This window comes from Poromitra crassiceps, assembly GCF_964638095.1.
Source record: "Poromitra crassiceps genome assembly, chromosome: 3".
NCBI lineage: Eukaryota > Metazoa > Chordata > Actinopteri > Beryciformes > Melamphaidae > Poromitra > Poromitra crassiceps.
The window spans coordinates 80223023-80248753 of record NC_139625.1 but is presented as its reverse complement, the minus strand read 5'-3'; the positions used below and the strand labels follow the sequence as shown (position 1 = coordinate 80248753).

Sequence of the window (25731 nt, the reverse complement as noted above, 5' to 3'; positions counted from 1 at the left end):
ATAACATGCTTAGCCGAACCTAACAGAGATGACATACTGTAGCATATGATGTATATTGCTGGAGTTTTAAATAAACAGACAGTGGATCCAGAGATCTGTCTCCTCGTTCCTACGCACTCCACATTGGGAACCCGAATGTTGATCTGAATCATGAATGGCTAAGACAATGGTTTTCAACCTGGAATTCAAATATGGTCTCCAGATTTTTTTTTTTTTTTTTTACACCACACACAATTTAATACTACCGAAGATGATTAGGGTCACTTGCGATTTTTTTTTTTTTTTTTTTTTTTAAATTCTGAGTTTAAAGTGATAATCTCTAAGATTTCAGTTTTGTTCTCTTGGGTGACACATATGGCGATGAGTAGTAATTGCAGGTGAGATCCAAACAGTGTTTCTTATGTGACATTACTAATGTCACATAATGTCACTATACTGCAAAGGCTTCCATCAAAGGACCATAGCCTCAATCAACATTGTGACTCTTTTTTTAGATGAGAATCTTTGAGATTATAACTTTAAATCAGGATTCTGAGAATAAAGTCAGAATTCTCAGATTAAAGTCAGAATTCTGCGGGGGAAAAGAAACATTCTATGTAACATCATTGACGATGTCACTGATGATATTATCGATGATTATGTTCAGACGCGGGGGTGGGCCAAATTCTTCCGAGTCGTGTTAACACTTCCGGCGGTCACGGCGCGAAATATAAAAGAACGTTGAGGAAGAGAGTTGTTTTTGTAGTGGACAGTGCAGGGGGTAAAATAAAGAACGTAGCCTACTACTTTGAGCTCGGTACACAGCAAGCAAGCGAGTATCCACTGTTAGCCAGGTCAGATAACGTTATGGTCGACAATGACGAGCACTTTCTTGTAAAACATACCTGGACTCCAACAAAGAAAGCTTCAGATTGTTTTCTCTCCTCCGAGCGCAGCTCAAGCCACTTACGTCTATAAGACCCACAGACGTTAATGTACCGGTAATTCCCTGGAATGCGAGAATTAACGAGCCAGTTACATGGCGTTGCATTCTTTGCCGTTTGCTTTTATTTGGTATGTACATACAATTGGCTAAATTATTAGTTAATTCAGAGTTAGATGATATTGGAGCAGCCAGCCATTTTCTTTTTCTTTTTTTTGCCGGAAGTCGTCACACGACCACACAACCGGGTCAAATGGGCGTGGCTACATAAGGTGAATAACGGAATTTGAATGTCTCGGGCCCTGGGCTAAGAAGAAGTTCCCGCCGGCCCTATGTTGGGTGAAGCTAACATGGCTAACCTCAGAGCTAACGTCAATGCCATCTCTCTCAAGGTGCCAGCTTTCTGACAAACGAACCCGCGGCCGTGGTTCCGCCACATCGAGGCTCAGTTTGAGCTACGGCAGATTACGGGGGACTCCACGAGGTGTTTTTATGTGGTGGCACTGGCAGCATTAGATGCCTCGGCAACCGGTCGTGTGATGGAACTGCTCGATAAACCCCCCCGACACTGGCAAGGCCATCAAGGATTTGTTATTAAAGACATTTGAGCTGTTAGAAATGGAAAAAGCAGATCGAATTTTGTCGCTGAATGGCCTTGGCGACAGCAAGCCGTCTGAGCTGATGGGGGAGATGTTGGGCACCTTGGGCTCAGCTGAGCCCGCTTTCCTCTTCACACACGTCTTTCTGAGGCAGCTCCCGGGGCCCGTCCGGGCTGTTCTGGCCAGTTCTCCGCTCGCTGCCACTAAAGACTATCGTGTGTTGGCGGCGGAGGCGGACAGGATTTTCCTGGCTAATCGGCAGCAGTACGTGCACGCACTGCAGCCCACCCCGGACTGGTGTCGGCGCTGGAGGATGCTGCGGCGGGAGCGGGTGCTCACCGCCAATGGGATTTCCACAAGAGGTTCGGGGATAAGGCCAAACAGTGCTGGCTGCGCTACAACTTTGACAGCCAGGGAAACGCCAGGGCGTTTAGAGCACGGTTAGAGCACTGTAGGCTTTATGTGAGAGTTGTGTTGTGTTTTGTGTGGTTTAGTTAACATTAGCCTACTTGGTGTGATCTGGGCACCTTCCTGTGGTGGCTGAAACATTAGGTGTTGTGGGCTCACCTGTTTGATTTTAATCAAATAGCAGGTGGTTGTAATTAAATGACAACCAATGAGCTGTGGCATTGAGCCATACTGTATGGCAAAAAACATAAGAATACTATGAGTATGTAGTTTGTAACTAACTACCTAAACTTCATGACTTAAAGTAGTTCACTGCTGAAAAAGCGACTGAGATTTGAATGCAGATAACCTACTGTACCACCCAACTACTGAAAATTGTAGTTTAACTAGAAGAGGGCAGAGGCAGAATTCACTACTAGAACAGCTGTAAGCGGTAATTTTGACCTCTACATTCTAAACTCTATAATCGCTCATGATAAATACCCAATGGAGAGATTAAAGTATTTACTGCATTAAGATATCTTTGAAAAAGATGAACCAACAGCAAAATGTGAAAAGATAGGATAAAAATAGGTCTAGAACCCGGGGAAATTCACTGAGGTCAAAATGACCGCATATCGCTGTGATAGGTAGAAATTATCTTTTGTGTAATTCATATGAAAAAACTATTTTAAATTAAAATACAGACACTTTGAGGAAAAGTCAGATACCAGCAGTTTTTTTTAATTCAACAGTTATTACACATAGAAATTTCAACAAGGTCAAAATCACTGCTCTAATGTCATTGTTCTAGTGTTTTAAACTAGTAACTGAACTACATGTAGTTAACCACTCCCCAACACCCACCTGTGTGCAGCCTCCCAGGGCGCTCTCCAGCAGATGGCGGTACTGTCCCATGCGCACGGTGAAGTCGCGGTAACGTTTATCCACCGCCGACACACAGCGACGAAGTTCCGTCCGGTGGGCGTGGCCTTTAGCCAGCATGCTCTCAGCCAACTGGATCAGCAGATGGACCTTCTCTTGGGTATGCTGGGCGAGAGTGAGACCGAGAGAGAGTGAGAGAGAGAGAGAGACAGAGACAGAGACAGTTCAGGACAGAGTGCAGAGTTTCTGTTGTGGGGACAGACAGACAGACCCTCTTTTACACATCTCAGCCCCTAGTGGCCACGGCATAAAAACAATTTTAGCTCAGCACCAGCACTTCAAGTGCTCAACATGTTGGTTGGTGGACACGCCCCCTAACTTTGCTGTTCCACTGTTACAGAGACCTTCACTGGTAACATCTTCAGAGGATCCACAGTGTAATAGTAGGGAAACATCCTGTCAGTGAAGGTGTGTGTGAAGGTGTGTATGTGTGTCTTAGGGCGCTTTCACACCTACCTTGTTTGGTTTGGTTGAATCGCACTAGAGTTTGTTTCCCGCCTTGATGCGGTTCGTTTGTGCAGGTGTGAAAGCAGCAATCGAACTCTAGTGCGCACCAAAAGTGAAGCAAACAAGCGGACCGAGACCTGTTGAGAGAGGTGGTCTCGGTACGATTCAAAACAAACTCTAGTAAGGTTCGTTTGTGGTGTGAACGTGATCCGAACTCGATCCGACCCAAATTTTATAGGGATGTCACAATATTTCGTCCCACGAAATTTCTCGATATCAAAAAGTGACGATATGTGTCGTGGAGATGAAAAACTATATCGCGAGAAAAAGAACCTCTGAACATGCTGCACTCACTGATCTGCATTCGCTCTCTATCTTTTTCATTGCTTTGTTTGAAATGGGGACTAAACCGACGCTCATTAAATAACCAACAAGATTAAATGTGCTATTTATAGACTAATGCATTCCCCTGCCTGGCGAAGTTTGCGCAACACTTATTCACGTTTCCCCGTGCGGTTTCCCCATGCGCACAGTGTGTTTCAGTGGATGACAGCAGGGCGCACTGGCTGTGTGTGTCTGCCTCTCTGCCTGTAGCCTACTGCACATGAGCGGGAGGACGGGCAGGGAGACCCCGCTGGTCCAAGCGGCAGGCGAGATGTTTCCCCTCATCTGTAAAGACCTAGGCCTCTATCTTCCCAAAAGCGCTAATTTTGCGTTTGCGCTCATTTAACGCGTGCGCAATGGAAATTGGGGGCGGACACAAGCGCATGCCTGTGATAATTGTACTGGGCATTGGCTGCCCCATGCCAAAGCAGGCGTTTCAGCGCTAAAATGTGGGATAGATGGCGTTACCCTATCGTCAGCAGCGCGCAATTACTTTGCGCTAAGAGCTTTGAAAAGGACCTTTTACGCGCAAATACCTCTCTGCGCTGGGCGCTGTGCATGGAGATTACGGCTGCGCTCCCAGCGCAGAGAGGTATTTGCGGAGTGGAAAGTGGAATTCCTTTAGGATATGTCATTAAGCACAGCCTTGCCACGCCAAGACATCAAATTATGCTGCTAAAATTGGGTATTAGCAGATAATTCAGTGAGGCAATCAACTATAACTCACTGAGAAACTTTTATCACATCGCAAAGAGGGAAATTAATTGAGAAAACGTGTTGGACAATGGACATAGACTATTTACCTTCATAACCCGAAGGGTCATTGGCACCACAGACGATCTGTCAATAAGCTCCCTCTGTCCTCGCACGAGTGAGTACACTCTATTACGCATGGAGAGAATTAGAGCATATTGCATTCCTCGCGCAAACAACCATTGCGAGACGGGAATCTGATTGGTTTTGATTGACGTAATGCACAGCCTTGCCTGGCCACGCCTGTGAATAATTCTGGTAGTTAAGACCGCCCAAATCCCGGTTGCGCAGGCATTTTGGGGCGCAGATGATTTTTGGCAGCACGGCTCTAATTTGCGCTTGCGACACGTGCCGTGAACATTTCCGCATCCCGGCCGAGAATTGCATCCCCAACATATTTCGGGGCTGTTTTAACGTAGAAATCAGGGAGGTCACGTCTACCAGACAATTATATCACTTTGAATCAGTTAGATTTCTGTATAAATCATTACAAGTAGCTCCCGTGAGGTGGGGATGTTTTTTTTTGCTGCTCGGCGGGGGAGAAAAAATTTAGGGATAGCGCTGTCGGAAGATAGAGGCCCTAGTCTGAAATGAACTAGTTGTCGTGCCATTGTTTCCACGGGCACAACATGTCGGGTAAGCAGTTAATCAATGCATAGCCTACAAATGAATCTTGTTCTGAATGCGTCTAATGTGCGCATCATTAGGCAATGCAGCTCTGTACTCCCGTTGTGAAACTATTTCTCTCGCATGTGTTGGATTGGTAAAGAAAGAGTAACGTTAACTTGATATGTTTCAATCGTCAATTAACGCTGCGCAACGCTCAACATGCAGTGCAGTCAGAGAATGAATTGAAGAGGATGACAATTAAATGTGAAGATACTATTCTACACAATACACAGCTCATTGCCTGCATAAGTTATTTAAAGTCCCTGGAAACCAGAAATATTTTATTATTATTTAGCATTTTGAGTTCATCACATCACAGGAATCTATGTTAATAAGCCACCAGCCAAATTTGAACGATGATGAACGTCGCAAAGTATATCAATTTAGGTTTGACAGTCATGGCAAAACTCATGAGAATCAATTATATTTTAGAGTGTATTTTCTCCCGCGGACTGTGTGGGCGTGTCCCGTCTGCAGCAGGGAAATGTCCCTCTCTCAGACCTCTCTCCTCTGCTCCGAGAGGGAGAGAGGAGAGAGAGAGATTGTGTGTGTGTGTGTGTGTGTGTGTGTGTGTGTGTGCGTGTGTGTGTTCGCGCGTTGCTCCCATAGACTGTAAAAATAAGGTTGCTCCGCGCAGCGCATAGCGTACTGACTGACGGTCATCTGTCTATCTGTCTATCTGTCTGCACGCATGCACACACACACTGACACACACACAGCAGCGCCGCAGCAGGCAGAGGAGAGAGCTCTCCCTCTCAAGGTTCCTACACACCGCCGACGAGTCTAAGCGATAAACTCGCAGATAGACAGATAGATAGATAGACAGCTAGGTAGATAGATAGATAGATAGATGTTGGTTCTTAAAAGAGCCTTTGTGTTGACGCAATGCGTAGTTAGCTAGCTGCAAAAAGGTGTGGTTACTAACATAAGACCCTAAATAACATAGTTAGAACGTTTTTGTGGATTTTGGTTTCCAGGGACTTTAAGATATAGATTGTATAGTTTATTTTTCTTTTACCATGCAACAAACATTTAGTTTGTGACAGTGTGACACATTATATTGCAAGATAAGCCTTATCTTCCATGTTGTTTTCTAGTTAACTCATTGAGTGCCAGCCACTTTTGGAGCCAGAGTTTCAGAGCGTTTTCAGTGATTTCTCGAGGCCCACAGAATATTGTGTGATATTACTATGTAAACACCGAAGACAGACCTGGGTCTGTGTTTACTGTCAATGGTTGTAGCCTATGCTGCCCTGCGTGCCCCACCCCCCTCCTCCGTGGGAGTGTCTGGTGGCTCTGCTGCGTTTGCTCTGCGTTTGCTCTGCACTGAAAAGTGCGCTGCACCCCGCTTTTTCACAGCATGTCGCCGGCTCCCAGCTGAGAATAATGTAACTTTTCAGAAAGACGCTGGTGTCGGCAACTAAATCATATGGAGGGGCTATCGCAGCGGAGACGGAGGGGCTCAATTGTGGCAGCAGATTGACTGCTGTTCACAGGCACAGCTAACGTTATGCTTCATGCATATCGATGCGATTTCCGTTTCCCCATGACTTCTTCTCTCTTTTTTCCTCGCCTTTCTCTAATCTGGAGAGCACTGTCGCCACCTAATGGGTCGGTAAAATAGGTTATACACATTCAACATGCCCCAAAATTTTACAGGAGATGGATCTGGCTTTGATCCACGTCCCACCGTCAAAAAACGCAATTGACGACTTTAGTCGTCATTGGCACTCAACGTTACTATCCGAATTGACGACTAAAGTCGTCATTGGCACTCAATGAGTTAATAACAATTTCCAACAAGAGCATTTGTTTTGCATTTTGTGTATTTCAAATAAAATAAATTTTTTCCAGTCATATATTTTCATTATTCAAGTTTTGTAAAAAATTTATAAATATTGTATCATATCGTTATCGTGAACCCAATATCGTGTATTGTATCGTATCGTGAACTGAGGGTATCGTGAATATATATATATATATATATATATATATATATATATATATATATATATATATATATATATATATATACCTGTATATACTATGTATTGTATACCATTGGAAAGCCTGTGTATTTCAAATTCAATTCACCATTTCAAATGGTGCCCCATTTGTAAGGAACATGCATTTGTGGGATGAACAGCACAGATGAGTATGTGGGTTGCGCCCATGTAAAATGTGCCAAAACTTCTCTGCCACTACTGAACAGTGTCAAGGTATAAAAAAGTTACATATATGGGCTTTAAAACTGTTTAACGCACACATACTCATTGATGATCCCTTACTAATTATGACGGGTGTGTGTGTGTGTGTGTGTGTGTGTGTGTGTGTGTGTGTGTGTGTGTGTGTGAGAGCGAGTGTGCATATGTATGTGCGTGCGTGAGCCTGCGTGTGTGTGTGTGTGCATTCCCACCTTGGCAGAGACACAGAACTCTCGGTACTGGTTCAGCAGCTCCTGCGTCTCCGATACCGTTGCTCCCGGTGACGTGTGCGTGGCCAGGTAGTGGTCACCTGACTGCTGCAGCCAATCCAGAGCCTGGAGGAAGAGAACACACCCAGTTAGACAGCTGTCAGCCAATCAGAGTGAGGCTTCTCTGGAGGTTAACGGTTAGACTCGTGTTGACTGACCACACCCCCCAGTGCCGGCACGTAGCATACGCAGTATAGGACGAATCAGCGTGATGTCACTGCCACCCAAAAATGCGTAACCCCACGGCAGTTAGCTAGTATGAGTTGTGCCAAACAAATGTTAATATCTCAAAAAGTATACATCGCATCACTTATATTTTGACATTCTGAGTGAGAGCAGAATTAGCCCAAGGGTTTGATGTATAATATATGCATGTCGTGTTAAAGTTGTGTGAACTGTCGCAGTTTTTAAATTGTAAACACGGTCAGCCGGCTAGAGTCAGATGCTCAAACTCAGGCTCCATAGGGTTCCATTGCCGTTGCCACCCATTTTGTTTACCAAAATGCTGCTCGGATGATCCCTCGTATAGGTGAATGCTAGGGGCACAGCGCATCCAAAATGGCGCATCAAGGGAAGGAGATTTTCTTTCTTTTTACTAAGAGTATTTTAATACTATTAGAACTACCGGTATTTCAAAATATTACTGTGGTGCGAATACACAGGACGCAGACCTGGTCTTGCAATTAAAATAATTAATTGTATTCCCTATAGACGGTTTTCACGGAATTGTGTTTCTATGGGAACAGTATGAACCCTAGGTTATTTCCTGTCAGCTATTGTATTAGCAAACCCTGCAACAGGAAGTAAGCTAGGGGCAATTTAGACTGTTTATGTTGTTAAGTTAAAACGGTCTATAAAGCTCACAAGCTCAGTTGGCACAGGGAGTTTGCTTCGTCTGTCTGTCTGAGTCTCTGGCTGGATCCCTCTTGCTTCTTTGGGTTATTTGTGCTTAATAGGCTGACGATGACTTGACACATCTGTATCACAAACGATTGATCTCATATGTTGAGCTGCGGCTTGTGGCCATTTTGGAAAATGGTCATAGAAATGCCAATCTGCAATGCCCCAATATCCAGATGTCTTCTACATACATTAAGCTATTGCTGTGCCAAATTTGGCACTTTTATTACAAAATGAACAATAGCCACACTAATAGGCCTATAATGTACACACAATACATGATATCATGAAATTACCAATTACTTTGTAAAAGTCCATATAATTTCGAATTACTATTTTTATTTGGTTCTCAGTCTTACTAGGATCTATATTATGTCTGGTATTGCATGTGGGTCCAATGGGATAGGAAATATTGACAAATTGAAGGTGGCCATTTTGAAAAATGTCTGCCACGGCCACCAGGGGGCAAATTTGCGATGCCCCAATATCCAGTTTTTTTCAGAATGTATATCTGAACACATCTGCAAAATTTGGTGCTTTTATCACAAAATGAACGATTGGTCTCATATATTGAGCTATGCCGCCCCACTATAACTCAAAGAACCGTTTTTGACTTTGAGTGACACACCCAGAACATTCTTACAGCTGCTACCTTCCCCATGCAGTGTGTGTGTGTGTGTGTGTGTGTGTGTGTGTGTGTGTGTGTGTGTGTGTGTGTGTGTGTGTGTGTGTGTGTGTGTGTGTGTGTGTGTGTGTGTGTGTGTGTGTGTGTGTGTGTGTGTGTGTGTGTGTGTGTGTGTGTGTGTGTACCTGGTGGGCGTGGCTCTGGAACATGAGGTATTGCTGACACTGGTCCAGTTTGCGTTTCTTCAGAGTCCAGAAGTGAAGGACTCTGTTTTCCCTCTGCAGCAACTCACTGAGAATACCTACACACACACGCAGACACACACACACACACACACACACACACACACACACACACACAGACACACACACACACACACACACACACACACACACACACACATACCATGAGTTAACTGTGGAGTGCCTCAGGGCTATACAGATATAGTAACACAGTATATAGCGATGAAACAATATGAAAATTTCATATCACGATTATAGAGAGCCGCAGGGATGGCGTATCTTTGTAGTCAGAACGCGGAAGTCCCGGACTTCCTGGTTCTTCACTGTTTCTGTCTATGGGATTTTTTAATGGGTTTTTGCCGCGATGCTTCAAATACGGTCTCTGGGCAACGCAAGATTAATCAAACGCGAACCAGAGTTCTGTCGGATAATCTTCACACATGAGGACCACTTTCATGAGTTTTGTAGCGTAAATGCGAGCCCTAGAAGTAAAAAGCTCGAGCTAAGCTAATCCAGAACTACACACTGTCGCATAGGCTTCCACGTCACGTCAGCACTCAACCTGGACTTTTGTTGATGTATGCACTGATTACCCCGGGCTGAACGGGGCTGAACCAGGTGAGGGAAAGATAATTTCCGTGTTCGTCCTTTGAAGTGGTGACGTTATTGACGTATATCTCCATCGACTCAACAGTGTACCGTAAATTCCGGACTATAAGACGCACCGGTCTATAAGCCGCGGGACCAAAATTGACTATTTTTTTCTTCTATAAGCCGCACCGGTCTATAAGCCGCGGGTGTTTTGATGTTTAATTACCATATGAAAGGGTTCGTGCACAGAGAGGAATGTCGGGAAAGCGATGGCTGTTTGGGGAAGCTCCCATTTATTAACATTTCAACAAAACAAAACAAAAGTCAGGTCACTAATCCCCAGACAAAATCACACAACAATAGGCTATATGTGCAGCAAACCTGTAACCAGAGAAGTCAAGTCACTAATCCTCGTCTTCCTCTTCTTCCTGCGTACTGAAACCACCAAAGTCCTCATCTTCAGTGTCGGAAACGAACAGGTTCAGGGTGGCTTCGTCAACCACTCTCCTCTCTCCTTCATTGTCACTCAAAACCAACGAACTCCTCTTCATCACTGTCGGCATCGAACAGCCTCTGAAGCCTCTGACGGCCCTCAGCGCCAGCTGTGGCGGCGTCATCCTCTTCATCCCGCAGCAGTCCAGCGTTTTGGAACCCGTTGGTGATTGTGGATGTTTTCACACTCCTATAATATTCCGTGCTGAGACAGTTCCTCCTGCTGCACCGTCCAACGCCTCACCATTGACTCATCGATGCCCAGGTTACGCGCGGCTGCTCTGTTTCCCTCTTTTAATGCGAGATTGACTGCTTTCAACTTGAAAGCTGCGTCGTGTGAATTTCTGCGTACCTTCCCCATGGTAAGTGAGAGTGTTGCTTCTACTGCTCGTTCTCATGCTGTCGAGAACGAGCAAAGCTTTTTTTTGGTGAAAGAATCCTCCAGGGCGCTTCTTGTTAACAGTCCGAGTGAGTGGCAGGTCGAACGTCAAAGGCACTTCATCCATATTTATGATCTGCTCCGGTTCGATGGAATATTCCTTGATCTTCCTTTGTGTGAATTCGCCGAAGTTTGTGATTTTCTCCTGGTAGTCGGGGGAGGGAGTTGATGGCCGAGTGGCCGTTTGCTTACCGTAATTACCATATGTAAGTGGTCACGCACAGAGGGGATTGTCGGGAAAGAGATGGCTGTTTGAGGAAGCTCCCATTTACCGTATTACCGTAACATTTCAACAAAACAACATAACACAACACCACCGTTGTTTATTTTTACAGTGCACACAGTGTCCGCGGTGTGGTGAAAAGAGGGCAAGAGAGGAAATTAAAACAGAAGTGGATTTATAGTTAGAAAGAGTGCTAAAAAAGAGAGATTTTATTTGTATTTTTTTTTTTTTTTCTGAAAAAATCCATAGATAAGACGCACCGTTATATAAGCCGCAGGGGCCAAAAAACGGGAAAAAAGCCGCGGCTTATAGTCCGGAATTTACGGTAGTCTCATTTAGCCGTTTGCTAGCTAGCCGCCCTTTTAACGGCACGTAAAAGCTTCAAAACTCGTAAAAGTGGTCCTCGTGTGTGAAGATGATATTACTAAACACTGGTTCGCGTTTGATTAAGCCAGCGTTGCCCAGAGAGATTATTAGAAGCATCGCGCCAAAAACCCATTCAAAACTCCCATAGGCGAAAACAGTGAAGAACCAGGACTGTTAGCATCGATGATTTCCGGACTCAGATTATCAGTATTATCACGGTATTGTTAAAATGTGCTGAAAATGTTCAAAAAGTACTAATACACTCTCAGAAATCATTTCACCAAGTTTTATATTGAAAACTCTAAAATGTTATCACGGTTATCGTAAGGAATTGTATCGCGGTTATCATTTAAACCGGTTATCATTTCATTATAGTATACTGTATAGAGCAGAGGTTTTCAAAGTGGGAGGCGGGTTTCAGGGCAGGCTCAGTGAACGGAAGTGAAGCAAAGGTGACATTAGCTCTCAAAAGGAGATCACATACAGACAGACCTGTTTGGTCTGAAGTGATGTCAAACAGCAACAAGCGATCTTGGCACACTTGTTGATTGACTACAGGATCAATAACAATCATTCATACACCGATGGAGCACAAGGCTGTACTGTAGGTGGCGCTTCTAAGGGCAGCCACATGAATTTGGGCCCCAGCTTTCAGCCATGTTTTAATGTTGTTTTTTAAGTTATGTGAATTATATTCAGTTCAAATGAATCCTCTGGAACCACCTAATTCCCCACCTCATTGTTTTTTGTGGATGCAATCCGCCTGCTGAGATTTTGAAGGGATTGTGGAAAAACAAACACAGAAGCACCTTATGCGGCTTGTAGCACCACGTTGTAATGTTGAATGTCGATGATGTATGTATTTTTTTCTTCTTTCTTTTTCTGTGTCTGAGCCTGTTTGTCTTGTTCGTATATTGTTCTATTAAAAAGAATATATAAAATATTGAGGGGGGAAACAATGCCAGACAGCTTTACACAACCACGAAACTGATAGATGGAAGGACCTCAGGAACAGTGCAATTCAAAATCAAATTGGCAAAAAAAAAACATCTACAAAGACAAAATAAAAGCCCTCAAAAACCAAAATATTTCCCAATGGCACAAACACATTAATCTGGCCAATCTTTCAAAGAGTGAAGCAATCTTCCATATTGATGACCCCCAAGACCACCAAGCAATTGCTAACACAACAAATAAATCTACAGTGACCCAGTCTTTCTTTGAATGTCCGACTTAAGGATATTAATCAGAGCTCAATGTGTCCTGCTACGGATATGACACATATATTGCTTCCCGGATTTTAACATACACAGGGCGAGGCATTTCGGGAATCATGTGATATGCTGTCACCAGACAAGAATATGGCATCAGTCATATCGGGGAAATATCTAGACTCCATATTCTGATGGTATCAAAGTCCGCCTTGCGCATTTGTCCAGCTGTTCTGCCGAGTTTTGCAGCCCCGCCCCGGCAGCAAAAAAAAGCATCCCCACCTCACGGGAGCATAATTGTAATGATTTATACAGAAAAATAACTGTTTAAAAATTATATAATTGTTTGGGTAGATGTGACCTCCCTGTTTTTAAGATAAAACAGCCCCAAAATCTCGTGAGGATGCAATTACTCGAGGGGGAGGATAATTTATCACAACAACGGGCACAAGCGCAGATTAGAGGCGTGCCAAATCATTTATGCACGGCGCAAACGGGATTTGGGCGGTGTTAACCACCAGAATTATTCACAGGTGTGGCCTGGCAATGCCTGGGCATTACATCAATCAGATTCCCGTCTCGCAGTCCCTGTAATACAGTTTGCGTGAGGCATGCTGTAATTCTCCTCATGTGTAATTTGCATAGGTGCAGGCTTATTGACTGTATTGAGTTTTAATACAATTCGGGTTATTTTGTTGACTGGGGTGGGACAATAGACGTGTTTGCAGCGGGTAAACGGCGGAGACAAAAGTCCTCTCTGAACTTCCCTACAGCTGTGCAGCAATCTCTGACGCTGGGGACAACTGTTGCTAAAAGACTAATTTTAAAGGAATGGAAGTCCTCTTCTTCACCTTCTTTTCAGGTGTGGCTGATGGACATGATCTCTGTTAAGGGCTCATTATACTCGAGCAAGGCTCCGTGAAGTGGAGCTCCAGGAGTCACGTGCGGACCTCGCACTGGAGCAGATGCTTTTATACTCAGAAGTGATCAGCCAAGTGATCAGCATGTTACATTGTACAATGGTAATAGTGAGAACAGCCCGTGAAAAGTCGCAATGAAACGCTGTTATGTGCAGTACTGAGTGCGCTTTCACTCTCAAACGACCGTACATCAGCACATGAATGAATCACCAAACTTGTTTTTACTGAATAGCCATTTCAGTTCTCAGCCCTGATAGCCTACTCTGTGCTGCTTTTAATCTCTCTCAAACGTGCTCTCAACACAACACATTTACTTGGTGAAATGACTAAACGAACAGTTGCAAATCAAAGTTTAGCCTACCACATGGGTCAAGAAATGTGGTGAAAACACAGCTCAGTGTTCAGGCCTCAGTGGGTCGAAAGCGGCCATGTTTGGAGAGAAGCCGTGCGGAGGTCGCACTGTGAGAAAAACCTTCAGTGGGCGCCCTATGGAGGTAGCGCCCAACCACGCCCAACACATTGACGTAATTTGACGCTTGCGGCCCTCGCGCCCTTCACGGCATGGTGAGTATAAAGCAGGCTTTATACAGATGGAGCGGCTGAGGTTCCTGAGAGCCAACTCGCTTAGAAGGTTCTCAAATATCCGGGACCCCTTTTTGGCTTACTTTGACGAAGTTTTCTTTTCCTGTGTCTGAGCTTGTTTGTCTTGTTTGTTTATTGTTCTGCAGAAATTTGAAAATAAAATATTTGATCAAGGTCACTGTGACCTCTCGAACGCCATTTTCAAGCTCGGTAACGCCATATCTCAGTAACACCTTGACGAAATCTCTTCACATTTGGCTCAAACATCAAAGTCTGGACAGACATGCATGTCGACTGCTCACTTGTTGGCGGAGGCATATATCTGCGGTGCGGTTGTTCTAGTTTTATAGCTGTAATCCTGTATTCCATGTGTGCACGCATGTGTGCGTGCCCGTGTGTGTGTGTGCGTGTGTTGGTTCACCTTTGACCTGTTGCTCTGGGACTCTGGAGTGTCCGGTGACCTCGGCGACCCCAGTGACGTTGTGTCCTGATATGGTTGCCATGGTGACGCTGTTGCGGTGGATGTACTTGAGGAAGACCTCTGCATTCCTCCTGGCCAGAGTGCAGGCCTGTCGCCATGGAAACAACACTGTTACGGACTATTATGGGATGCAGCCGGGCCACAGCCTCTTCTTCCCAAAAATATCCAAGACCAGTCAAGACTAGTTAAGATGTGTGTTGTTGTGATGCTACATTTGACATTTAACCCGCTGCTAGAAAAATCGGGCGACACGCATTTATGGCTGCGGTGGCCTTGCCCCCACCGTAATTACGTCATATTGGCCGCACGGCCCTCGCGGTTGGAAGCGCGCATAGAGTATGTCCCGCCCTTTAAACAGTATATAGTGTTGCTTGAACACGTGTGTGTGTGGTGTGTGTGTGTGTGTGTGTGCGTGTGCATGTGTGTGTGTGTGTTTGCACGTGTACCTTGAGGAAGGCCTCCTTCTGCTCCATGTGTTTGTTGATGGTTGGCAGGAGTAGCTCTGGCTGTCTGTCTCCTCCTCCACACCAGTCCTCCTCCCTGCGGTACTCCTGCTCCAGACTCTCCAGCACCCCACACACCTGACACACAGACAGACAGACAGACAGACAGACAGACACACAGACAGACACACAGACAGACAGACAGACAGACAGACAGACACACAGACAGACAGACAGACAGACAGACAGACAGAGAGACAGACAGACAGACAGACAGACAGACACACAGACAGACAGACAGACAGACAGACAGACAGACAGACAGACACACAGACAGACAGACAGACAGACAGACAGACACACAGACAGACAGACAGACACACAGACAGACAGACAGACAGACAGACACACAGACAGACAGACAGACAGACAGACAGACACACAGACAGACAGACAGACAGACAGACAGACAGACACACAGACAGACAGACAGACAGACAGACAGACAGACACACAGACACACAGACAGACAGACAGACAGACAGACAGACAGACAGACAGACAGACAGACAGACAGAAAGACACACAGACAGAGATAAAGAGAGACAGACAGACAGACAGACAGACAGACAGACAGACAGACAGACAGACAGACAATTGATTGGATTTATAATTTATAACCCTTTTCGATGCAATCAAAGACAGAAAGAAAAGAAAAGTGTTTTCCCCCCAATGTTTTTTTTTTTTTAGTTTTGGTCCAAGTGAAACATTCTACGTTCTCCCCTGATTCTAAATATAGCTGAATCGCTTGGTAAAACTATTTTTATAAGCATTTGACAAAATGTCTATGGAAAAAAGAATGGCGGAATGCGGGCTCTCTCTCCTGTTGTGATGTGCAGTCTATCTCTCTCTCTCTCTACCTGTTGTGATGTGCAGTCTATCTCTCTCTCTCTCTACCTGTTGTGATGTGCAGTCTATCTCTCTCTCTCTCTACCTGTTGTGATGTGCAGTCTATCTCTCTCTCTCTCTACCTGTTGTGATGTGCAGTCTATCTCTCTCTCTCTACCTGTTGTGATATGACACTGAGATATATAAATATGGATTATTTGGAAATACGTGTGTCCACCACCGGTTTGCTATAGGGAGGCCAAAATAACCCAGATTTAAAGACTGGAGACTAGTTATGATGTATAAGTTTTGGAAAGGGTAGGGGGATTAATAAGCTAAACAAATGAGTGGGAATATTAACACATTCACTGCCAGACGTTTTTTTTTTACTGTAGTTAGCTTCTGCCAGAGGGTTTTTTTGAGGATTCTGGCTCATCTTTCAAGACCCGAGGATTCTTTTCTGCTAAGATTTTGTGAACACACAATATCTCAAAAGAACTACCGTAATAGAATGTGTGCTTTCTCTGTCTAAAAGAGTTAGTTTGTAGAGTTAGTAGTTATGTAAGCATTAGCAGTTGAATACAGCATGGTTTCAGCGTCAGAAAAATTATTCAGAGATAAACGGCTTTTTGTGAAATTCGATAGAACAGTCACTTTAACCATTCATTTTTGGCATCAGTAAGAGTCAGACATCTAAACAATAGTTTTGAACAGTAATTTCCTTCATAACAGCAGGAAACCCCCCTCTGCTTCCAACTCCTCCCTCCGTGTGTGTTCTCCTCCTGCCTCCCTGGCTCTCCAGCGGGCGTGTCACAACGAAGTTGCTGCTGCCTGGCTGCTGCCTGTTTGCGCGGCCGCTGTTTGAGGAAGTCTGGGTGGACTCGCTCGTTTCGTGGAGTTTTGGTTGAGAGCTTTGATGCGATTCTGGTCATATTTATGCTGCGTGTTTCGCGTTTTCGCCATCAATTTTACAGTATGAGAACGGCTTCCTCGCGCTTTTCCCTCCAGTTTTGGGTCGCCTCTTTCTACTGTGGAGAGACATGTCGACACTCAGTGGGTCGGTAAAATAGATTATACACATTCAATACCTCCAATTCTGGTGTAGGAGACGTAAAAGGGTTAGATCAACGTCCCACCGTCAAAAAAAAAAAATCGATTCTGAAAACGTGTTAACACGTCGTTGGCAGTCAACAGCTGGATTCTGAAAACGTGTTAACACGTCTTTGGCAGTGAACGTGTTAAGATGTCATTCTCCCTGTATTATGGTGAATATGCACTCAATAAATAAATCAATAAAAAACAAACAGAAACAATCAGAAAAATGATCACTTGAACATACATTAGCATGTAAAGAACTACCTAAAACGATAGAAACCACTTTGGCCTCACTTCTAGAGAACTCGTATCCTATCCAGTATTTTTACAATCAATGGTTTTGATGTGCGGTCTCTCTCTCTCTCTCTCTACCTGTTGTGATGTTCGGTAGAAAGCAGCGGAGGCGTTGACCAGTTTCAGTCGGTCTTCTATCCTCAGCATGAGGGTCTGCCAGTGCAGCGCCACCGTCTGGGCACACGACCGCACTGCGTCCGGGTCATAGTGACCCGACCTGAGGAAGACGAGTTTAGATTAATATATAATATGACCACATGACATTTAATAACAACATTTAATATTGTGATACTGTTGAGTTGTACAAGGTTAAGTAATGTTAATAAGTTGAAGTAATGGTTACGTTACGGTTACGTTACGTTGATGTAATGTTTAATTAATGTTAAAGGTCCATTCCGTAACTTCAAACTCTTTCTGACACCGGTGGCCTTTAGAGTAACTGCAGGCAGCATGTGTTCGAGCTGGGGTGCGTGCACAGCAGCTGCCTGTCTAAAATGATGACAGCAGAGGTGTTGGTTGCTTTGTAACATTAGCTGATAAAAGTCACTTGAAATGGCAACCTGGACAATTTATCGGCCAGATGAGCTTTGAGACGGCCGGGAAGGATTCTGGACGAATTAGCGGACGTTATTGTGTTGTTTGGTCGTGTTCTGGCTTGTGTTGACTGCGGGGAAGTGGATACTACAGTTTTTCCTGGTTGTTTAAACAGATTTTTGGGAACATCAGACACAATGTGCACAATCTCTAACTCATTTACCTACTGCTAAACCAATTCTGCTAAACTCCAAGCACATTTTCCTGCTTTAGACTCATCTTCCCATTCCATACCACACATTTCCTGCTTTAGACTCATCTTCCCATTCCATACCACACATTTTCCTGCTTTAGACACATCTTCCCATTCCATACCACACATCTTTCAGCTCACTAAACACAATTCTCCATATCTTGCACACTCTTCCTGATTTTCCACTCCTGATGTTCACTCAGAACACACTGCCAATCACATTCCTAAACTCCAAAGGCTGTTGTGCAATTTGCTCTTTGGGTATACAGTACATACAACAATATATGTCGATATTTCACATCCAACAGGTGAAACACTGAACATGTAAAGTCCTGATTCCACTGCTAAGGCATTCCTACAGTGTTTTCCATTCATATATAGTGTTTTCCATTTTGCACATCAGTGTTCAATGGTGTCTGTTTCCCCAAAATTCTAAGCACAAAACACTCGTGTTTTGTGTTTTAGCAATTGGGGAAGAATGTATTTGTATTGCATTCCATTCAGTTTGCTGTTGGGTCTGAGATACAGTATAATATTTTCTTTTTTACTACATTTCTGTTGCTTTATATTTGGGTATTTTACGAAAGGAGAAAATGCTAGCCTACAACATGAACATGCAAAGGTATAATTCTCCTGATCATTCATAAAGCGTTTTGCATTCATACTATAGTGTTTTCCATTTTGCACATCAGTGTTCAATGAGTGCTTGGAATGTCTACTCGTATGATGTATGTGTTTGAGTTTTGAGAGCAAAGTGTGCTTGTGCAAAGGAAGTATAGGATTTAGCATTTTGTGCTTGAGTTTTGAGGGCAAAGTGTGCTTGTGCAAAGGAAGTGTAGGATTTAGCATTTTGTGTGTGAGTCTTGAGATTTGTGTTTAGGATTTTGAGGGAGTGAGGTAGTGAATCAGGGAATATGTTTAAACAACCAGGAAAAACTGTAATGTTAGTATGAGCCAGGAGCTAACTGCCTTCTCCCCTTATTATTATTCAGTCTAATGCCTGGGGCTGATGTGAACTGGACGTGACCAAACGGAACAGTCAAACAATGTTCCATAAGCATAACGTTAGCGTTAGGCATATTTGCGACTGTTGCATTATCCACACAAGATGGCAACGTCATTAGCAGAGCTCCTGGGTGGTAAATCCATTAGCTATAGCCGCGTTAGCAAGTAGCTAACGTTATCTATAGCCGGCCAAAACCACAATATCACAGCAAGCTAAGGTCCCTCCATTAACCAAAAACACAGCCCGACTCTATTTTCCCCCAACATCGGTCACATGCTGTTTGGCCAGACGGGATCACTAGATAAATATTTTATTTTTTTGTGTGGAATTTTTACTGGACTCTCTCTGTGTTGGTGGTTGTTTGCTGAGATTCATTGACTGCATTAGCTAGCTGACATAACGTTAGCCTGTGTAAGCCTTCTTCTTTGTTGGTGTATTGACTGGCTGAGCGCTGAGAGGCAGGCTCGTGAACGTGCAGAACGTCGCATCCGCCAGATTTTCCGGGAAATCTCTACACGTGAGGAACAGAAGGCTGCAGGCATATCATTGGAAACGGCAGAACGCAGAGAGACGCAGCTGGGCTCATATTTTAAGTTACGTTACGGAGCGTTCACTCATTGGTAATAAAAGAAAAATACTTTATGCACATTTATTTCTTCACAAATCGTATGGAATTGGCCTTTAATAAGGTTGATGTAATGGTTAAGTAATGTTAATACGGTTGACGTAATGGTTAAGTAATGTTAATAAGGTTGCCGTAATGGTTAAGTAATCTTCTATATAATGAGAAGTGTGTGAGTGAGCAGAATTTTGTTCGGCCACAGCTATGCCATTCTACTGTATGTGCAATCGGGCTGAAACTTTCAGGAAGTGTAAAGAGCACTAGCACCCGTGCAGGGGTGACCTGACGGACCTGGATTTTTTAATTAGGTAATTGCCCTAATTACCTAGCATCAGTGATGATGTCATGTTCCAGACCAGGGGGGACTTATACCGCATTCAAGACAACTCGGACCGCCGTAAGTTTCAACATGGAACCTCCAGCCCGGACAGATTTGCGTTCACGCTGCACCTCCCGCTCGGAGGGGAAACCAAACTGTTGCTATAGCAACCCGCGTTAGCATGGTAGCGACCTACTAACAATGCTAAATGCTGAATGCTGAATGTCACACAGAGCGAAACACAGATGACACAAACACATATGAAACGTTAACATTACATAATTAAGACCTCAAATTGTGTGTTAAAACGTCAACAAACGTCTTTATAATAATTCTGTGCTTATCATTAACGATGCAAGTTGCCATTTTGATCTGGCTGTGACGTCAACTCGGAGAAACCGGAGCTCTGGATGATACCGGAATTTCCGAGCTGTAATTCCGGCCTGAACGACCGTTCAATTCACTTTTTACAGGTCGGAACCCATTTTTTCCGGCGGTCCGAGTTGTCTTGAACGGGGTCTAACTCCCAGGGGGTCTAAATCCCACGGGTCCACTAGTGTTAATGAATTGAAGTAATGGTTAAGTAATGTTAATAAGGCTGACGTAATGGTTAAGTCATCTTATTAAGTAATCTTATTAAGTAATGTTAAGGTTGAAGTAATGGTTAACTAACAGTACTGACCTGACCAAGAGCTCCGCTCGCTGCTGCAGCGCTAGCGCCACCTGGTGGGTCCTCTGGAGAGAGTCAGCATGGAGAAGAGCCTGGAGATCGACAGACAGAGGAAAGAAAGAGACAGGTCTCTCCAGTCTCTGCCACAAAGCATTATTACTGTGTGTATTAGCTTGTGTGTGTGCATGCGTGCGTGCATATGGGTGTGTGTGTGACCTCTATGGCCTGTTGGAGGCGCTCATGCTCCCTCTGCAGCTGCTCGGCTTCAGACAGACAGCTGGAGTTCACCATGCAGGACGACAGCATGACCTCACCTTCACTAATCCACACCAACACCTGGGGGGGGGCAGAGAGAGAGAGAGAGGGGGGGAGGGTGAGAGTGAGGGAGCTCAACAAAAAAATAAAACGATTAAAATGTAATTTATTTTTATTTTTTTATGTTTTATCTTTTTAGTTTTGGTGCGAGTGAAATGTTCTATGGTGATTCTACATACAGTATAGTTGAATCGCTTGTTGTGACTATTTTTATAAGCATTTTATGATATGTAGATGGAAACATGAATGAGTGATTGATTGTTTGACTTTATTCATGGATATAGAATATCTTGTAATGTCCCCTGTCACAGCTCAACGACTCAAAGACTCCTGATTACAAGACAGAGTGAAAGTGTGAAAGGAACAAAGACTGATGACTCATGAGGATCTTGTAGTCTGTACGTGCTATAACCTGTCTGCCTTTATTCATTCTTCAATTCATATATGAAAAAATGAAAAAATGTGGAAAAACCAAAATTCTGACAGTTATTTAGATTTTTAGATTCGAAATGAACAAAAGGAAAAACGCAGCTGTTTTTTTCAGTTTGTTTTGTTGTAAAATAAAAAAACTGAAAAACAAAATAATAATTTTTAAATGTTGTATTATCAATTGAAATATCAAAAGAATGAATGATACATGGATTATTAAACACCAATAAACATGGTACTTCAAAAATCCTGTCCTACAATCTTCCAGTTTTAGTCACAATCAAATTACATCAGAAACTACAAACATTTACACTAAATAGAGACAGTCATCACAGTGAACACAAAATGCTCACAGGACGGGCCAATTAGGCCTACTAATCTATCCGGTCACCTTGCTCCAGAGATAAGTGTGGACCCGACCACTAAACACCTCTCTATATTCTGACACTTTGATGCCTAGTGGAAGGCTGTTCCACAGTAAGGTCCCTGTGTAAAAGAAGGAGCTCCGAGCTACTTTAGCTATTTACTCGTGGTACTTTACATGAGCACACTGGTGGTCCTGGTGTTATGTCCATGTGTATGGACCATGGCTATCTGCAAGCCCAGGTAGTATGGAGCAGTACCATTTATGATGTTATACGGTTGACTTGACTTTCAACTGTTCTATCCTGAACTGCACTGGCACCAGGCCCACCATCTTGAATTTGTGACTACCTACAGTACATGAGTTCTAGGAGGTGCATCTAATAAGTAATGAATGATGTTATTTTGCATCACCTGCAGTTTGTTCCTGAGGTTTGCCGTCAAGCCACTACACCAAGCAGAACACGCATAATCAAAATTACACTGAACCAACGATGAAACCAAAAGTTTCTTAACAGAGAAATCGAAAAAGCCTTGTCTTACGATACAGGAACTTAATTTTACCGGCACACTTACATATCATTTTAGCAGCAATCGGTTCACAGGAGATTGCCTGATCCAGTATTACCGTAAATTCCGGACTATAAGCCGCGGCTTTTTTCCCGTTTTTTGGCCTTTTTTGGCCCCTGCGGCTTATATAACGGTGCGGCTTATCTATGGATTTTTTCAGCAAACGGCCACTCGGGAACCTCCAAAATCTATGGATGTTGGTATGAGGCAGAACGAGAGCAAGACAGACATTACGAGAGCGAGACCCTGATTGGATGATGTTGCAAAAAATGTGCCTCGCGACCTGATTGGAGCACTGTGCCACTACGCTCTCTCAGCCACTACGGTAAAACACCCTCCCTCTTCCCTCGCTCCGGGGGGAAAATGGCAGCGATTGAGCCTGAAAGACAGTCTGAATGAAATTGAATGTAACATTCCCAATTCTATGTATTACATTCTAAAAAACTAACGGCAACATTTTGGAAGGCTAAGCCACACAACTAGCTCGTTGTAATCTAACATCATGCTTCAAAAGATGGAGAACTGGCTGTGTTACGACGATGGCGGCGAGAAGAAGAAGGAAAGAAGGAAATCGAGCAGCAGCACGTAACCTTGGCATCAGGGTGTTGACACAGAGAGCAGACGGCCGAGGTGCCGTTCAGATCCGACTGAAGGCTCAAGTTTGCCAGTGGATCCTGACAGCGTGGAGGAGTGTCAAAACATCCACGATCACCAACGGGTTCCGAAAGGCTGGACTGCTGCGTGATGAAGAGGAGGACGCCGCCACAGCTGAGGGCCTTCAGAGGCTGTTCGATTCCAACAGTGACGAAGAGGAGTTCGTTGGTTTTGAGAGCGACAACGAAGGAGAGAGGAGAGTGGCTGACGAAGCCACCCTGAGCCTGTTCGTTTCCGACACTGAAGATGAGGACTTTGGTGGTTTTAGTACGCAGGAAGAAGACGAAGATGAGGATTAATGACTTGACTTTTCTGGTTACAGCCGTGTACTGCACCTTAGCCTAAAAGATGAAGACGAGGATTAATGACTTTTCTGGTAGGCTGATTACCGTATATTTTAAGCAGCCGTGTTACTGCAACTTTAGGCTTACGCGCTTACTGTCGTGTTACAGGCACTTTATTTTGCACTTTAAAAAAAACACATTTAATTTAGCCATTGATATTGCCTCGTCAAGCGCTGTAAGCTTTGTTTTTTGTTATGGTACTACTGTAGGCTATAATGTAGATCAGTGGTTTTCAACCTTTTTCATGCCAAGGACCCCTAAATTTACACAGCACAGTACATGTTCTGTAGCTACTATTGCACTAAATGGTAACACTTGAATACGTTATGCAAATATGCAACTTGTTTTGTTGAAATGTTAATAAATGGGAGCTTCCCCAAACAGCCATCTCTTTCCCGACAATCCCCTCTGTGCACGAACCCTTACATATGGTAATTAAACATCAAAACACCCGCGGCTTATAGTCCGGTGCGGCTTATATATGTAAAAAACAGTCAACTCTGCAGGTGCGGCTTATACACCGGTGCGCCTTATAGTCCGGAATTTACGGTACTCCTAAATACTGTAAGGGACACTTACTTGTCTGAGATACAATTTCAGCTCCATTTCAGGATACTTCCAGGCAGTTTATTTTAAGAAAATATTATCTTCCTTCCAAAAAGAATTGACTCTGTTTTGCTCAGCGTTCATTGACGTCCTTCCCAAGTACCAGCAATGCAGAATCATCAGCGTACAACAAAAGCTTGCATTGTCCAACCACTGGCATATCATTTAAAGAAACAAAAGAGGGCTGAAAATATATCCTTGTGGCACCCCACATACAATATCCAAAGGTTCTGATCTAACCCCTTCTACATCACATACTTGAGTTCTTCCTGTGAGGTAAGAAGTGAACCATTTGACAGCAGTCTGACTGAAACCCACACACTGTAGTTTTGACAGCAGTATGACATGATTCACTGTGTCAAAAGCTTTTTGTAGCTCGAGTAAGATCATGCCAACATACTTTCCATCCTGAAAGTTTCGTCTAATAAAATCAAACTAATTTATAAGACAGGTTTCAGTAGAGTGTCAGTGTGCTGCTTTGAAACCTGACATACAGGAGAATAGTGTTTAATTTCTAAAGATAATGAAACGTGCCTAGCCTGGTGAGACAATTCAATTCTTCTGTGATTTGAGGTAAATGACATGACTCTAGTCTCGATAGCAGTATCGATGAGCTGAGACATGATTGATTTTCTGGTTTTGAGAAGTTGTCAATCGATACCAATCGATACAGGGTCTCGATCCCCATCCCTTCTCAGCTGGCCTCAGCTGGTGCTTGGCCAGTGGAAAACGAAAAAATACGAGTAGAGCCGGGCCAGGCCAAGACGATACCAGCGGGCGAAATGCGCCAGCGCCACAGATGTCTCAGCTGTAGATTCTGCTCCAGGTGTGTGTGTGTGTGTGTGTTACCTGTTTGACCTGGCTCTCCAGGTGTCTCAGCTGTAGGTTCTGCTCCAGGTGTGTGTGTGTGTGGTCGGCGATCTGCTGCAGCTCCTTCTGTTTGTCCTGCAGGAGGCGCTGCAGCTCCTCCACCTGAGAGGAGAGGCCTCCCTCTCCTTCAGACAGCTCCATACCTGCATGCACACACACACACACACACACACACACACACACACACACACACGCATGCAGTCAGTGATGATTTTCTGTGTCTGTGACATCATCAGTTATGTCATATATCAAATCCCGCCTTCCACATATGATGTCATAGGCCTTATATGCTAATGAGGTCTGCTGCAGCTCCTTCTGTTTGTCCTGCAGGAGGCGCTGCAGCTCCTCCACCTGAGAGGAGAGGCCTCCCTCTCCTTCAGACAGCTCCATACCTGCATGCACACGCACACACACACACACACACACACACACACACTGTGACATCATCAGTGATATCATAAAGGTGAGGCTAGGGTGTGTTCGTAAATTCAATCTGACGCTCTGCGCAAAAATGAGTGTGCGAGTGGAGAAAGAAGCAGAGTGTGTGCTCCTTCTGAATGAATTAACGAACGGGTCAAGGAAAAAGACATCAGTCTGTTTGATTGCTGTTTGATTGACAGGCGATCTCTGGGAAGCGCAGGGCAGAAACAACACAACAATGAGCACCTAGAGCCAAAGATGTCAACGAACTGTCAACTCAGTTATATAACCCAAAGACTTGCTATCGAATGGCATTTCGCTATGACTCCCGCTGCCATGTTGGCTGTTCATTTGCTCCTCCTGGCGCTCTGCTGCTCCGGCCACA

General features: G+C 44.1%; 1 protein-coding gene across 1 annotated transcript in view; it reads right to left on the bottom strand.

The window, feature by feature from the left end:
- LOC310772708 (kalirin-like) overlaps window positions 1–25731 on the bottom strand; it is a 141042-nt gene that overhangs the window by 67029 nt on the left and 48282 nt on the right. The window contains exons 17-25 of the mRNA XM_083632583.1: window positions 24906–25069; window positions 20992–21111; window positions 20788–20867; window positions 17450–17588; window positions 15098–15232; window positions 14592–14739; window positions 9290–9405; window positions 7523–7645; window positions 2776–2958 (exon numbers count right to left, since the gene is read on the bottom strand). Of these exons, the coding sequence (XP_083488709.1) occupies window positions 2776–2958; window positions 7523–7645; window positions 9290–9405; window positions 14592–14739; window positions 15098–15232; window positions 17450–17588; window positions 20788–20867; window positions 20992–21111; window positions 24906–25069 (1208 nt within the window). The remainder of the gene's footprint in view (window positions 1–2775; window positions 2959–7522; window positions 7646–9289; window positions 9406–14591; window positions 14740–15097; window positions 15233–17449; window positions 17589–20787; window positions 20868–20991; window positions 21112–24905; window positions 25070–25731) is intronic.